This window comes from Nannospalax galili, unplaced genomic scaffold, assembly GCF_000622305.1.
Source record: "Nannospalax galili isolate Female #2095 unplaced genomic scaffold, S.galili_v1.0 scaffold821, whole genome shotgun sequence".
NCBI lineage: Eukaryota > Metazoa > Chordata > Mammalia > Rodentia > Spalacidae > Nannospalax > Nannospalax galili.
In genome coordinates this window covers 1230382-1247445 of record NW_008345684.1, presented here as the reverse complement: position 1 = coordinate 1247445, position 17064 = coordinate 1230382, and the positions used below count along the sequence as shown (strand labels likewise).

Here is a 17064-nt window from a genome sequence, read left to right as displayed (position 1 = left end):
AGGTTTAGGCAAACATATTTTTGAAATTCTCTTAAGTCACTTTGCCTTTTCAAGGGTGTGAGCAAAGTCACTTTCAAGGCATTTGCTTATCAGAACATAGTTGTCATTGTCTTCTGCTATTGCTAGATAGTTTTAGAGTTCTCATCTTGTACCTCCACTCATTACAATATAATTATGGATATAGCTAACTGCATTTCTAGAAAGATGCATGGTACTCTATTGGAATTAAAGAAATGACACGGGCAGACTGCCTAGCATGGAGTTGCACAGGTCTGGAGTCATGCTAGTTCTTAATTCACATCCTCCAATATGCCTCTTGTATCCTCAGGATGTACCATTTCCTTGACATGACCCAGTAGACACATTCATCCTGGGCCCTCTGTAACTCTCTGCTTTCATATTCTAACACTTTACCATTCATGTCTGCTCGCTGCAGTCATTTTCGAAGTTTTGCTGGTCAGTCATCAGTGTATGGCTGTTCCTTGATTATATCTATTTTTAGAGCATCCTTAGTTTCCATCCTTCAGAAGCATTCCCTTGACCCATTAGTTCAGAAGTAGAGCCCTTCATGCTGTTATGGCCCACCCATGCATATCTTTTGAAGGTACATGTCACACGTGGAATAGTTTTAGTTACATTTTCTTCCCAGATAGCTAAATGATAAATTATGAGAACACAGGGCTATATCTCATCATTTACTCTTGTATCCCTGGACACCCCACACAGAGCATGAGATGGATTAAGTGTTTGAAACATTTTTGTTGGATAGAATAAATATTACAATGATTCATTTCTGTCAGTTAAGGAAGACCTTTTCTTCCATATAACACTGGAAAGAATTATTGTGAAATTAGTATGAGTGGAAATTTAGAACTAATATCAAATACAATTTTTTCTTACTTAGATCAGAATTAATATTCTTATTTAATTGGATTATGTTTTCTAGGAGTTCCCAGGTGAACCTAAATGACTTATTTAGATTTAGCTCAGTGACTCCTTCTGAGAGTGTATTTCTAATTTAATAATTTAGTGCTCAAAAATGCTGTACTTTTGAAAGTTAGATGAATTGCTTCCTCTATAAAATAAAGTAAGATGACTAAGTGGTTGTTAACTTTTCTAAACTGAGAAATAAATTTTGATCAATAGTAATATATGTAAATATAAACCCAGAAAAACACAGCCTAGAAAAGACAGTGGCTTGATTTTGTGATGACCATATCATTGCTTTGTTCTTAGGCTGTCACATGATAAGTAGTTAGGAAAAAATTAGTTGACAGGACATAGCAGGATCTCTTCTTTGGACCCTTTTATATTGATTTGATTGTGGGATTGTGCTTGAAAACTAGTTAGATGTATTCCAACTAACTTTAAAGACTATTATTAATACTATGCATCCACATCCTAAGTATTCTTTTTATTTATTACCTTGGTCTTTCTCCTAAAATTTGTTCCTTCTTCCATATCCCAGTTAGATATAATTGTAAACGTTCTTTTGACTCAGTACTGTTCAACATAGCAATATCAAAACACCCTTTCTGTCATACAACTGGAAATGCCAGTGGCTGTCCTTACAGGGAGTGAGGAACTGAAGACGTGGTTTGTTTAATGCTCTTTCCACTGTAACTTCATAATAATAGCAGTGGTGGGACTTGACAGTATGATGGAACATTGCAACTAGGGCTTTGAAGAAGATAGGCTTCAATTTCAAGTTTTACCTGGGCTTCTTCCCAGCTGCATAAGTAGTCTTGAGTAGTTGAGACAAACTACTCAACTCTATCAGACATAAAAAATAATTCTTATCTCATTGAGCAATGAAAAACATGAATGAGACAATTTCTATAAAATACAGCATTTTAAATATTTACAAACTCAATATATGATGTTATTATTTTTAAAATTACTTTAATAAATTGATATTCTTGAATTATTATATCATGTTAACATATTTTAGCAATGACGGGCTCAGAATCTTAGTTTCCTCAAATAGTTGTACCATTCCCTATAGAGGAACAAAGCAAAAGGCTGATCTCTATCGCCCTCAAAAGATGATAGTCACATGAACTTCTGTTTTCACTAGTATATGTGGGTTTACAATGAGTCAGAGATTCCAAAACCCTATGTTACACTTCACTCCCTTCATTTCCTATTGAAGTACACTGAGCCTGTGCAAATAATGTGAAGTTGCCATTAATCCTTTTCATTTATATTTATATTTAAACTTACAATGTACATGTTGGTGGGCTGTGTCTCACCACTGTTTTTATTGATCTGTGAATCAAAGTCAAACCTGCACAATTTTGAACTAACTGCTGACATAATTTTCTATGGCTTTATCTCTTCCAAGTTTTCATCAGTATCATGTTAAGATGCCAGGACTGGTGAAGAATCAGGCTAACACCATCCATTAAGATGCCCTGTGTAATAGCTTGAGTGGAAGATTATGCATAAAGGGACATATTTGGATCACAAGATGATTGGAGTAGAGCAAGGCATTTCAGGCAGTATTTAATAGGTAGCATCAAAATATTGTCAGTGTGAGTATTAACATAACTGAATCACATTTAGAGAGGTTATATAAAAATTGGGATACCAGATTTTAAAAGATGATAGAGTATAAGGGCTCTAGTTGGAGGAGGGATGCTATGGGAGGGTGCCATCTGGGAAGTGGGTGTATAGATTAATAAGATGGTTTTGGATGTTTTGTGTGACATACACACACACAAAAATCAACAAATTAAAAAAATGAACTATATTTGAGGAGGAAGTATAAAAAAATACCAGGTCAAATTGGAATACTCCTAAATTGCCATCTTACTTTACACCCTTGTGTGAAACTTACTTTCATCTCCTGTTTCAAATTCAAACTTCTGACTGTAGCCACTGTATCCTGTTGCAGTCCTCACTCGGATATGAAATATGTACTTGGTGGCTGGCTTGAGACCTGTGATGATGACACTGGGGGCCTTGGACCTCGTGGAGGAATAGGTGAGCTGCTCATGCTCCTAGGGGACAGAAAAGAGGAGAAAGGAAATGAGGCAGCGTGATCCTCCCTCTTCCTAGAGAGAGTCTCCAGTGACACTGAGGAACGATGCTCTGAATATCTAAGTATTTATTTAAAAGAAATGTAAGCACAGTTCTCCATAACTTAGCATTTAGGTGTGTTCATCTTTATGTGCATATGACATGGCCACTGATTTGGAAATTTATTAATGAGATGATTAATGTTATATAACGTACTTTAACTGTTGGTGATTTAGATTTCTGATCCAGTTTTAAGGAGTGGTGATGGCATGGTTATACAGATTGATAGCTCTTCCTCAACAAAATGGGCACATGGGCTAAGACGTGAGCAAAGAACAATTCAAGTACCTGCTTCTCACTTCTACCCACAGGTAGAGCCAAAATGATGGCACGATCTGTGTGTAGACCTGTGGGTGACTGGAAAAATAAATTGTTATTTTAAACTTTGAAATCTTTTATGTAGAAATCAATTGCTTTGATCTATAATTCAGTGATTCCTCAGAAGTTATAACTAATGTGTTAACTTTAATCACTAAAATGATGGAATTATTCCCTTGAGAAAGAATTGATGCCCCTTCTAGATACTAGAATACATTTTTAGATATGTGCAAGTTTACATAGTGATTGTGAGATGAATTTTAAAATAGAGCAGCATAGAGTAGCACTGAAAACAGAAAATAGGAAAGACTTACAGCACCTGAGGAATCAGAGGCAGGCCTGAAACCTTGATTTCAGGCTCCTGTATTTTTTGCTTAACTGCTTCACCTCCTTAAGGTGAAATGGCCTTGCCTGGGCATTCTGAATCATCTGGCGAGTCCAGGTCTTTTAAGTGGGCTCTCTTGCTCACTAGCTCATTTTATGTGACTTTGTGGGGAATTGTTCACAAGTCTGTGGTGCCAGAGACAAACTAAACTTTCATTGTCCTTGAATGAAAAAAAAAACCTTTATATTTTAATAAAAAATAATAATAGACATATTTTAATCAAATAAAAGGTTTTATTTTAATACTGGATCTAAAAGAGTTTTTGAAATATAAGCATCTCTATTCTGAAAAATCTTAGGTATTCACCAAGTTGAACTGTTGGAGTGTCAACATGATGGACAGTTCCGTACTTGACCTGATATGATGTGTCACAGTCAAAATTCAGGTGCACTGAAAATATTGCATAAAAGTACCTTTAAGCTACCTGTATAAGATATTTAAATGAATATTGTGCTTAGACTTGGGTTCCATACTTATGATATCTAATGTATGTGCAAATATCACAAAATTGAAAAAAAAAATCCCAGTTCTGAAATACCCAAGCATTTTGATAAGGGAGAGTCTATCTATATTTATACAAACAACTCTTCAAAATGCACAGATCAACCTAGGTCAACAAGTCCTTAAGTTAGTTAGAAGTTGGAAGTTGGAATAGAGGTGCTTATCCTAGTCACTAACTGAATCATTCATTTGGTGCTTATCTATATTATCAAGATTTCATTCATAGTTTTCATAGAAACTGATGTTTTTAAGGGACTTTTTGGACTAAGAAAAAGTTATAATAAGCTTCACATGTCGAGAATTTGCCAAGTTTCATGTACTTGAGGATGATGTTTTAAGATTTAGAATTATGAGTATAATTTTCTTTACACAAAGTTGCAGAAAGAAGTTCTTAATGTAAGGGTCATTTTAAAACTTCATGGCCTTATTTGTCAGTTTATATGCTATATAGTTATCCTTTGTCAAACTGAAGAATCAAAATTTGCAATCTCTGTCCCAAATACTAAAACTATTAAACATAAAATGCAAAGAAAAAATGAGTGAATTACAGCAATATGTTAAGTCAAAAACAAAATACAAAAACTAGAACTTATATTTATCTTTAAGTAATTTTGAGATTAGAAAGTAAATAAATATTTATGCACCTGGCATAAAATCCAAGGGAAAAAAATGAGGCCTATAAATCATTGATGGCTGTAATCATCTGCTGAGAATTGAAAGCAGGAGCTTGCTGATATCAAGGCCTTCATAATCAAGAGCTTAAAAACTCCATATCATGGAGAAATATGCTTGTCAACTGCATTTCAAGTAGAAAACTTCAGTTCATATAAACATTTTCATCTCAGATGCAAGAGGAAATACTCCACCTTTCATATAATTTTCTGCAACAGATGAGTTATGGGCACCCTGGCTGCTCCCTCTCAGTATGAAATGATGACTAAAAGAAGAACTGAGAAGTGGAAGAGTACTTTAGCCTTATCCCCAAAGACAGAAGGTGTGGAATACAATGCTTATTCTTCAACTGACACCATAACAATTGCACACTGTCTTTCTTTCTTTACTGAAACAGCTAATTTCCTGCTCAATAAAATTACAGGAATCAAGGACAGTTTCTTCAGATAGCTTTTAGATTTTTTCCCAATTGATATGCATAAATCCATCTGCAGTGACTTCCCTGGCATAAACATCCTCAGGTAGGAGGAATTCTTTAATGCTCCTGACTCATTCACCAGGAGCAGAACATGGCAGTGGCTTTCTCTTACATCTTGCCACTGGCTAGTCTGCCGCAGAGGAGGGCTCAAGAAGCAGCAGCCATCGGCTCCTCACAGAGTACCCAGCAGCCCTATGTCCTCTTGGCACTTTTAAACTCTTGGAAACAAGTTGGTTTTCATCTGTGTCAAGAATGGGAAACCGTTATGTCAGAACCTTGACTAATTGTCCTTCTGCTGATGTAGTAGCTCTGATTCTAAGTAGCTGTCACTACGAAGAGACCTTGCCTAGCAAGAGCCACCTGCATCCCTCTTTTCATCATGGCAAGAGGAATTCTGAGTATGTTAGAATGCCGTTATGTCAGAACCTTGACTAATTGTCCTTCTGCTGATGTAGTAGCTCTAATTCTAAGTAGCTGTCACTACGAAGAGACCTTGCCTTGCAAGAGCCACCGGCATCCCTCTTTTCATCATGGCAAGAGGAATTCTGAGTATGTTAGAATAGAGAATGTGCAGATACTTCCGAGGTTTATACCATAGTTTTGTATCATAATGGAAATGCTGGTTGTGTGACATGCACGTTGTTAACTCTACTGGGTAATACACCCCACTATTGATAAAATTTCATTTAATCTTTGCTCCATCTGTAGCAAAGTCCCACAATCATTCTTAATATTACTTTTTTGTATTTTCTTCATGATGAAGGTTTTCAGAGGCTCGAACTAACCAGACCTTTGTTATCCTACTTTTCTTCACTGTCTATCTCATTTTGTGTCTTTTTATAATGTAAATTATTGTCATTCCTCTTTTTATGTTCTTGATGTTAAATACACTGTTTTTAACTGTTTCATGCCTGACTTCTTAACTGTCATACATGCTTCAAATATGAAGTTTAAGTTTACCTATTTCACCATAAGTACTGCAGCAGTAATATCCCATATTTGATTTTATTAATTAAAAATATTTTAAGAGTTATTATTTATGGATTACCAGTTGTAAACCTTTCTGAGTAGAGAATATATGTTCAAAATCTTATTACCATGGGTAGCACATCACATTGAGCTCTGAAAGAGTGCAGAGGATGTTCATTGACTCAGGGCACTGGCAGTTATGTGGTGATGCACATTGGCTGCAAAGGAAGCAGTTTACACATCTCCTTGGATGAACACAGAAAATAGCACCAATTTTGAGGAAAACACAGTAACAATGAATTTTATGTGTATGATTTCGTAGAATAAAATCCACACATGGCCTTTATTTTATAGTTAAGGATAAAATAGTTCAGAATAAAATAGGGTGAATATAAACATTTCCAAACTGCATTTATTTATAGTTCTCTAGAGATGTTGACATTTACTTATATCATCTTCCTAAAGATATTAAACTGCCCATTCCCAAGTGCTGAGAACAAAGGCTTTATTGGGAACCTAATCTTATTGTAACACAGAATCTTCCATTTACTCGAAATATTGAATTTAGCCTTATCTATGTAGGTGTAAAGTTTTTATGATAACTAAAGGAACATTGTTACCAGAGCCTGACTCTTTTAAAGGCATGTGATTTTAAATCTGTAACTTATTGAAAAGACATATGCTCAGGTATTCAGACCCTTTGTGTGTGGTTCCCTATAATCATTTGTAACATGTCCTACATCAGAGAAGGCAACGTATAGAGATTTGGATTAGACTGCTCCAGTCTTGGAATTAATGTTGATTTTGCTTCTGTAGTAGTCCTTAACAGGTCTTCAATCTTTACCCCAAGGAACTGATTTACTCATATAGAAAAATCCATTCGTCTTACAGACACTCATCAAATCCTCACTCTGTGTAAGGCTCTAGGGCAGGACAACTCAAGGGGCCAGCAGGGGTGGTACTCTTTTAACTGACTTGTTTTCCTTATGGTCTTTGGGAGAAGTCAGAGTTTTAAAAAAATACCACCTCTTCACTGCTGAGGGTTGAGCTTTCTCATGCAACAGAGTACCAGGCACACAGAAGGCCACAACTGGCCAAAGTATAGAGAATAAGAGACTGCAGAGAGTGTACCCATGGATAGGACTCATACATTAAAACTCACCCACCCATAGCTCAGGGACCATTGTGGAAGAAGGGGGAATAAAGATTGTAAGAGCCAGGGTTAATACATGAATATAAGGAAACAGAGACTTCTAGGCCTCTGGGAACTTGCTTATATAAACTTGTAGCAATGGTAACAGCATGCACGAAACCCATGCAAACTCAACCAGAAAAAAACCTAGCATAGAACTGGGGAATGGCAGCAGGACCCAACCTTAGCTGAGGAACTATTGGCAACTGATTGCTATTGGGTGAGGGAGAGTCGATCTTCTTTAAGGGAAAGACTCTAGATATGCTGACTAGACTCCAGTGGATGAAGGGACATCTGGGTATACAAACTTTACTTGATAGGCCATAACATGTATGAGAGAATGAATGAAATCTGGTGTGGGGGGGCTTCTGGGAGCTATAGATGGAGGAGGGAGTCTAAATATGATTAAGACATACTGTATGAAATATACAAAATTTCAGTATAAAATGTACATTGAGAAAATATCACGTCTTTAATTTCAAACTTTAAATTTAAAATAGTTAGATTTTATTTATATAGTCCATAATTATGTTGTTGACTTTTCTACATACTTACAGTGAAATGAAGACATCAGTATTCATAAGAATCATGATTTACATAATGTGTTACAGTTTCCAAGATGCTTTCACACACATTCTTTAGTCCTTATAGTAATTTTCTTAGGCAAGAAAAAAAAAACTTGATTCCAAATTACATTATGGTGAACCTAGTCCAAAATTAATGAATAAATTACCAACACAAGAGACACAGCTAGTCAGTGTTTCCTGTCTAACTTCCACTTTATTCTCTGTATTCCACATAGGCAGATATGTCCAGAACATGTATGCCTACAGATTAGACTTTGAGCTGCAGTATATTCTTGATCATCTAGACACTAGAAATAACTTGAACACAGCCTGTGAAGAATAGAAAAACAACTAGGCTGGCAAGCAGAATACCTTTATGTAAATAGGTTCTCAATTGACAGCTATTGTCATCACTGAAAGTTATTTTTAATTGAATTTTAATTAATTTTTGTGTGTATGTATGTGTGTGGGTGTGCACCAAGATGTGCATATGTATGTCAAAGCACAATCTTCTGCAATCTGTTCTTTCTTTCTATCATATGGTCCTGGGGTTTGAACTCAGGTTGTCAGGGTTGGCCAGAGGGGCCTTTACATACTGAGCCATTTCACTGGCCCTCAAAGTTTTAACTAGAAACATTAAAATTTTTTATTGAACTTTTGTGACTTTCATATAATATAATTTGATAGTACTTTAGATACCCCATCTTCATCTCCCCTTAATTCCCCTGCCCAACGTAATATAGTCTATTATATTCTATAGAATCCATAGAATTATATTCTATAAAATCTAATTTATATCCCCAAATGTCTTTCAGTGTGAGTCCATCCAGTGGAGTCTGGCTAACCTTTTAAGAGTCACATCCTTAAGAGAGACTGACTCTCCCCTTCCCAGCAGCCATCATTTGTCAACAGCTTCTTAGGTAAATTTGAGGTTTCTTATCCACTTCATGTCTATGTTGGGATTTTGTCTGGTTTGGGCTTACAGAGGACTTGTGTATACTATTACCATTTCTGTGAGTTCATATAAGTAACTGACCAGCTGTCTGGAAAGTTCTTGTTTCCTTGTGGTCATCCATGATCTCTGACACTTATAATCTTTCCATCCTTTCTTCCACAATGATCCCTTGAGCGTTGGTCCATTGAAGTTTGATATAGTGTCATATTCAGGGATAACTGCTTTGCAGCCTCTTCTTTTCCACACTGACCAGCTGTGGGATTTTGTGTTAATCACCATCTGCTGCATAAGGAAGCTTGTCTTGTGGGGGCTGAGTGTTGCATTAATCTATGTGTAAAGCAATAAGTCATTAAGAATCAGTTTAATACAATACATATTTTGTAGGAAAACTAATACTATCTAATAATGTCTAATACTGATTCTCCCCTATGTCCTGTGATCTATTTAGTTTCAGATTCCTAGGCCTGATATCAATGTCAGAGATGGATGGGCTCCATACTATGATCAAGACCTTAAATCCAATTAGTTACTCCCATACTATTCATGCCACTATTGCCCTCGAGGGCAGATCTTGCCAGGAAAGTTGTATTCGTAGGATTCACACCTCAGTGAGGTTGATGATTATTTTTTTCTTTTAACTACATATTTTAAAGATAGTGTTATTGTTTACTAAGGTTAATGCACTCATGTATGCCCCTTTATTTTCTTTTCTTTTTCTATTATGCTGCACAGATAGTTTATAGGTAATATTTGATCGAAAGACCTCACCCCACTTTGCATGGAACATACAATATTCATATTCATCCTGGGAATAGAATTTGTTCAAAAGTTTGAGATGCCATCTTAGATGGCTTGACATATGAAGGTAACAGATTAGATTCAAACCATATTGAACTAAAATAATAAGGATCAGGTGATATTTAGGAGTATGTTACCAAACCTATTTTCTTACTCTCGTATCTTGTTAGCAATGTCTTAATGAAGGCAATGGTAAATTTCTTATTCTACTGATCAGAAGTCTGAACCTATAGAATGCTTGAGAAAACAAAAGAATAATGTCATTATTAATAGTATGTGATGATTAATCTATAAGTTTTGTCTCATCTGTTTCCATTTCTATGTCTACATCTCTTTTTGCTTCTGTCACACACATGTCCACACACATTGAATTTTATTCTCAGACAAATAAAGCATTGTCTAGGAACATAAAGTTTGAAAAAAAAAGTAAATTATTGAAATAATATTGTTGTCCAAACCGTAGTATCTGTGTATCAGGAAGGGCTTTCTTGAATAGAAGGAAGATATATTTCATGATTCTAGGAGCAAAATTGAATGAGTGTGGATTTAACCAATCTTCAACTATTAGTGCCCAAAAGAGAGACAGGTGGGGACCCAGGGACTTTATCTTATGGATCATCTCAAGAGTGAGCATCACCTGGGAGTAGGGACTCTTCAAACCCTGGATGAAAGATTCCTTAAGATTTTTCATATCCCAACTTTGATACTGAAATTTTCTTTAATTAACTTAGATTCTTGAGTGCCATAGAAACAGACATAAATATATTTACTCCTGTAAGAGGCAGGCTTCCCTAAAATTAATACAAGGCCATTCTGGCTAACTCTTCATTCTTCTTTAGGATTTAATTAGTATGACTCAAAACCCTGAGAGAGCTCTCAACTCTGCGTGAACTTCATCTTTATGATTGATTTATGCAATAAAGTGCCAGTTCAGTTGAGTGAGTGTGGGACCTAAGTTATAGCATGTCTATCAAATAGGCATGTTCATGAAAGAGCTCTGAACATCATCTCAATTCTTGTCAATTGCCTTGATTAAACTGACGTGTTTTTAAGATCAATGTTTTGTGTAGTATATGGGCAGTTTTTGTTAACACTGAAATATAGTGAGCCATCATTTCCTTTTTGTTAATGAGGGTTGTCTACTGAGAAATTTCTAGAGTGTCAACTGAAAAACTTTAGAACAAATTAAGAGAAGTTATCTTAGGTAGCTAAAATGTAAATAAGAAAGTGTTTCTTATATAGTAACAAATTTCAAAATAGTCTGTTTTACCAGATACAGAACCCAAAAAAACTTAGGTATATGAAAAAGTGTACAATACCTATATTCTTAAACCTATAACATTTTACTGCAAGACCAATAAAGAAATTCCTTTACTATTATTTTTTAATATCACAGTGCTAAGATCTTTTGTAAAATATGCAGAGTTACAATAAAAGCAGGAACCTTATTTAGTTTCATCTTTCATGGAAAAGCCTCTAATTGTGTCAGTATCATAACTGTGTCTGATTTAGGTGTTTGGTAGCAACCTCTGAGAATTTTTGTTGTTGCTCATACTGAGTTATGTTAATTGAAAAACAGTTTATCGGTTAGCAACTTGCTGTATGTTTCTTATCTTTACATAAAGTTATATAATTTTATTTCTATGTTAAATATGACCTGTTAGTGCTGTTCATAATACAGCATTATACTTTTTCATTGAAGTTTTGTATGTAAATTGATGATAGCAACTATAATTTTAAGTAATATTTTTATAAATTATCATAACATTTTTCTTTTTTCTATTACTGGCTTCTGATTATGATATGCCATAAAGAATACATTGTGAAACTTACTATCACTGAGTCTTCTGGAAGGAGGCCATCATGAGAAACATATATTCCTTGAGAGTGTAATTGAAATCATCCACTCTAGTGGTGGATATTTGATTATATTTCCCTGTTTTTATAGTCCTGTGTTCAGGCCTTTATTTTAGTCATTCTGCAAATTATTAATTCATATTTATTAGTAAAGATTTATATCTAGTATGGTTCTTTGTTGTTCTTTTTTATTTCATTTTTGTTTGCTTTCTTGTGAGACAGGGTCTCCCTGTGAGGAAGTGACTTCTATAAAATTGACAGACTCTGGTTCCTGACCCTGATTCCCTGGATTCTCAATTTGCTACTCCACCAGAAGATAATGAATGAATGTGTTTATACTTGAGATTAAACATACCAAAGCACGGGAAGGCAGCACATCTTCATGGATAATAATGAAGATTGGGAAAGAATGTTTGCCATTAAGTGTATGAGATGTTTTAAGCATAGGGATGAAAGGGAGATATTGACAAGGTAAAGGTAGATCTAAGTTTGTAGTTCCCCAAAATTGAAGCTGGAGAAATGGTTTTAAAGAAAATTATGGATGTGGCCTTACTCTAGTTCCAGAACGCAGCTCCAAAAGACATCTGGAGGAATGGGTGTTCTCCAAGTTCAGGTCCACTCTTAAAAGCTAAAGAGTCATGCTATTTTATTCAGGTATTAAATGTAATGTGACATGGTAATGCTACATCGCTGTAGTCCAAATGGGCCTGGGACTTGCTACATAGACCAGGCTTTCCTCGATCTCACAAAGATTTTCATGCCTCTTTCTCTTGAGTCCTGGGATTAAAAGCATGTGCTGCCATGCCTGACTACTTAAAAAATCCTTCCATAAATGCGTATTTTTCTACTCACCATATATTAAAAGTATTTTCTTACTCTTATTCTTAGGCAAGTGTATTTGACTAGCATTTAAAAAACACTGGGTTTTGAATACTTTATCGTTTTACGCTCATTGGTCATATTCTATTGTTTTGTTAAGTGTATCTCAGTGCTTTTATTTTTAAACAGTTTAAATTTTAAATATACTATTCCTGAATGTATACTATTTAAGAGAGGATTTGAAATTTGAAAATGAATACATTTGATGGAGGGAGTTGATTTTCTTGTTTCATTTTCATTTATTATTTTATGTGTAGGAGTGTATTTCTTGCATATATGTAAGTGCACCCGTGTCATGCAATGCTTGCAGAGTTCAGAAGAGGGCATTGGAGTCCCCTGGAACTGGAGTTACAAATGGTTGTTAGCCACCACGTGTTACTGGGAATGAAACCCAGGTCCTCTGCAAGACTAGCCAGGATTCTTAACTGCTGAGCCATCTCTCTGGCTCCTTAAAGTTTCTTTTTTAAAACATTATTTTCAAGGTATATTTTTTGCTAGATGGAATTTGTTGACATTTTCTTATTCTAATCTGTGATCAATGTGTGAATGCCTTGTAAATATAACAAAATAATGGATGAACTTTTAGATTTTCATACACATCACACTCTAGGCATTGAGGAAATAAAATCTTTTTAAAATTCTCCATTTGTATTTCTTTGATCCTCAAGAGGTGAATATGTTATTTGTGGTTTTATTTCATGAATAATTTTTCATGCTTTTGATGCTTTCTTATTTTAAAAAAAATCTCTATTACTATCAGTGAACTATTTCCTGATCTTCATATATGACTACTTCTTAATTCTACCTAATATTTTAGACAGATTAAAGTTGTATAAAGACATACACAAGACTGGCATTTTAATATTATAAAATGTAGGAAAATCTACATATCTTACATTAAATATTCTCTGCATTTTTAGAGTTATCTCTAGCACTTAATTTTATGCCAACTGGCCTCTTACTCTAGTTATTTCAATATATATCAAATTATATTTTTAAATCAATTGTGATTTTCAAAAAAAAACTGTAGTTTACATTTCACTCAAATTTAAAACAAAACAAAGCAGAAGGAAACTGCAAGAAGTGCTGGACACATAATCAGTATTTGGTAAATTATCAGGTGATTGATAGCTACAAAGAAAACCTCAAGCATTTAGCACAGGATGTATTCTGTCCAGCTCTGATCATTTACCTCAGGTAACTGGATTACCAATATTCTGTTCTGACATAGTTCTGCTCTGACATATGTTCTGACATACATACTAGGATGACTCCAAAGCTCATCCTGATTCTACTAGATGCATTCCATCTACCCCAGTAGGGAGAGGTATTGATGATCCTCTGACTCTGAGACAAGAGCGAGCTAAAAGGACTATAGGTTTGTTCTCCTTGGTATGTGACACTATAATAAGGAAATAAAGAGAGAAAAGCTTCCACTTTCTGGATTCTTGCCTTCCTGTGGTTGAAAGGCTCAACTCTGTTTTGCGTTCTGCATGTTGATACCCATAAATAACAGTCACAATTGGATTTAGTAGCTAGAAAACAAGAAAGCTGCTTTCTTTTCTCACATTCTTTAAAATGTATGAGGGAAAGTTTCTAAGTTGAAGAGGAAAGGGGCTCCGTTCATTGTTAGGGAGAGCAGTGAGTAGAGTGTTCTGAAACATTTTCCTTAGGTAAAAGTCATCAACTGCTCTGACAAGATTTTAGCATATGAATAAGTAAGGAAAATATAGAAGTATTTATTCTAAATACATGAGTACTTTTTGGCTGCACAGAGAACTGTCATTTGACATACTATGGCTATAATTTACTACAATCAACTCTTGATTATCCACAGTAATTCAAACTGGAAATAACCACAAATCACTGTGAAACCATTCATGACTTTTTTTCAAATATTTTTTTCCATTGTGCATTGTGTTTCTCCTAAAATGAAAATTAAGTGCACTGCTTGTACACTAAGTGTTCAGCAATAAGCCATGGCATATTGATCTGAAATCAGACATTAAAAATTGGTTTTCGTAAAATTTTCAACATGCATGTAAAATTAATGGTTAAATTTTCTTCTAGAAATATAGCCAATTATTGTAGCGTGACATTTAGAATAAACTAATGCTAGGAGATCAGGGAAGTCATAGAGCAGTCAGCTTATCCATGGAGACTGAGGCAGTAACACCAAACTCAAAGGGTTAAACTTGTTATGACGATAAAGCAAAACAATGTGTAAAATATTTTATAAGCCCCAGCAGACAAGTAACATAGCTCTTTACACATTTTAGGAGCACTTTTTAACAGTGAGTTAAAATGAAATGATTTTACTAACCTGTAGCATTTATCTTTGTACTGTTGCAAACAGTGTGCCTAGGCCTCGCATATTGTACAGAGGCTGTCATGACTTAATGAAGAAATGAATGAATTACTCTACAATTTACCTTTAGCTGCTTAAATATTGTTACAGCAATGTTAAATTAGTTGGCCTAAACTAATTACAAGTCAAATGAGAGATGAGAAAAATTATTTTTGCTAACTTATAGTCCATAGCATTTACTCATTGATATTGTGCCATGTTGCCAATTTGTTTCCTTAGGAATGCTGTGGACAACATCTAGGATTTTACTTACCAAAACACAAAATTCTAGGCTTAAAAATTAATATTTGTGGTTCTGGGGATTGAACTCAGGTACTTTTACCTGTTGAGCCATCTTGTCACCCTTACCCCCAGTCAATCTTTTATCCTCTCAGCTGAGGTCCCAGGTTGTACAGCAGAGATTAGCTGCCCAATAAATTTTGGGTTGGTTTGCTAGGTAGTAGCAGATACCCAGAACAGGTTAATTTTGACATTTCATTGTCCCCAACTCTAATATTGATTATCTTTTTTATCACTATATTGGTTCATGGTATTTTGTCTTCACCCTAGAAATATTTAATCAATTTCAGCACACCAATTACTGGATTCTTTGGAAGAATTTATAACGTTTAGCCTGAAATGAAAGGTTAAATTAGTCAAAACAAATCAATTAAGAACATAAACAGAATACAATGTAGTTAAGTACAAGTTTCACTTTTAACACTTCCATGCTGTTTTTCATGCTGTAAGCACTGATCACTCCCAATGGACAGAGCATCTTCACCCCTGCTCTGTGAGGTCTTACAGACAGCATAACTGGGGTTGCAAGTGTTCAAGTAAATTGTCAAGGTCACTCCATAATTTAACATTTGTAGAGTTGGGATTTGAACTTCACATGAACTTTAGAGCTTAGAAGCTCTGGGTTCTATGGTGATATTTATTATATTATGTACCTTCTAAAACCAAATACTATAAAAAGCCAAATGTCACTAAGAAATTATATACTAAATATGTTAGATTGTATATTACCTTTTTCTTAGTATTCTGACAAGCACAAAGATAAAAGAAACACAATGTAGATTCTTACACAGAAATAAGTCAAACCCTGATCATACTATTTGAACCTCTGACCTTTGTAAGACCAAAGTACTTGGTCTTACAAAACTTTAAATAGATTGTATTTTGTTACTATTTCATGTGATTTGCAGTGTTCATTAAACACTACTAGCCTAGACTCTACAACACACTCTTTTACCCATTGGAGGCAAGATACTCACTAAGAGGAATGAAACCGTTATGTCTTCCACACAATTAAATTATTTGTCAATGCTCATCTAAGAAGGCAAACAGGATGGAACAAGCTAAGCTAACACCCTTCATCTGTGAGTCCATTTCCATTTTTTCTTCATTGTGCTGTAGGAGGATCCCAGTGATATAGACCAAGAGGCTGCATGCTTCTCAGTGACTTACACTGATATTTCTAAGTTTGTGATCGTTTTCAACAGGATCGTCTATGCTTACCAACAAATTAGAAAGGGGACTTTCTAATTAAAGTGCTGTACTAGAATTCTGAGAAACAAGCTGTCTTTCTGTGAGTTAAGCATGCTATCTTATTATAGAGCCATTCCTTTCATCTTTTTATTCATTGTCGAGAAAGAATAATTCAGGTAAGTGCCCAGGAGTCTGATAATTAAGTTTGTAGTTGATATCTATATGTGGGCAAAATTGCAATGCTGAGAGATTTCTTCAGATGGCAGAATCTCTTTGAAAGTCAGTTGTTTGGGTCTCAGATAAATAAACCAAACTTGTGGGCATGACCACTTGAGAATTAGGACTGTGGCCCTCATTAGTATGACAAACTCATCCTTGGATATGGCCAATTTCAGGAGTTGAGAACTCTGACAGCTGCCTCTATCTATCTGCCATGCTGAACATGTGAAGCAAAACTGACCTTTAACTGTGTGTTAATAAACAACTGAACTAAGTATTTGATGGTCTGTGCAATGTGTTTAGTTTTATTAGTCTATTATTTTTAAAATGGTCTTTTAAAATTAAAATATAATTAT

The 17064-nt window shown here is 35.0% G+C and overlaps 1 protein-coding gene across 1 annotated transcript in view; it reads right to left on the bottom strand.

Moving 5' to 3' along the window:
- Positions 1 to 17064, bottom strand: part of Epha6 (EPH receptor A6) — a 1087127-nt gene that overhangs the window by 356237 nt on the left and 713826 nt on the right. The window contains exon 7 of the mRNA XM_008841732.1: positions 2840 to 3002. Coding sequence (XP_008839954.1) covers positions 2840 to 3002 — 163 coding nt within the window. The remainder of the gene's footprint in view (positions 1 to 2839; positions 3003 to 17064) is intronic.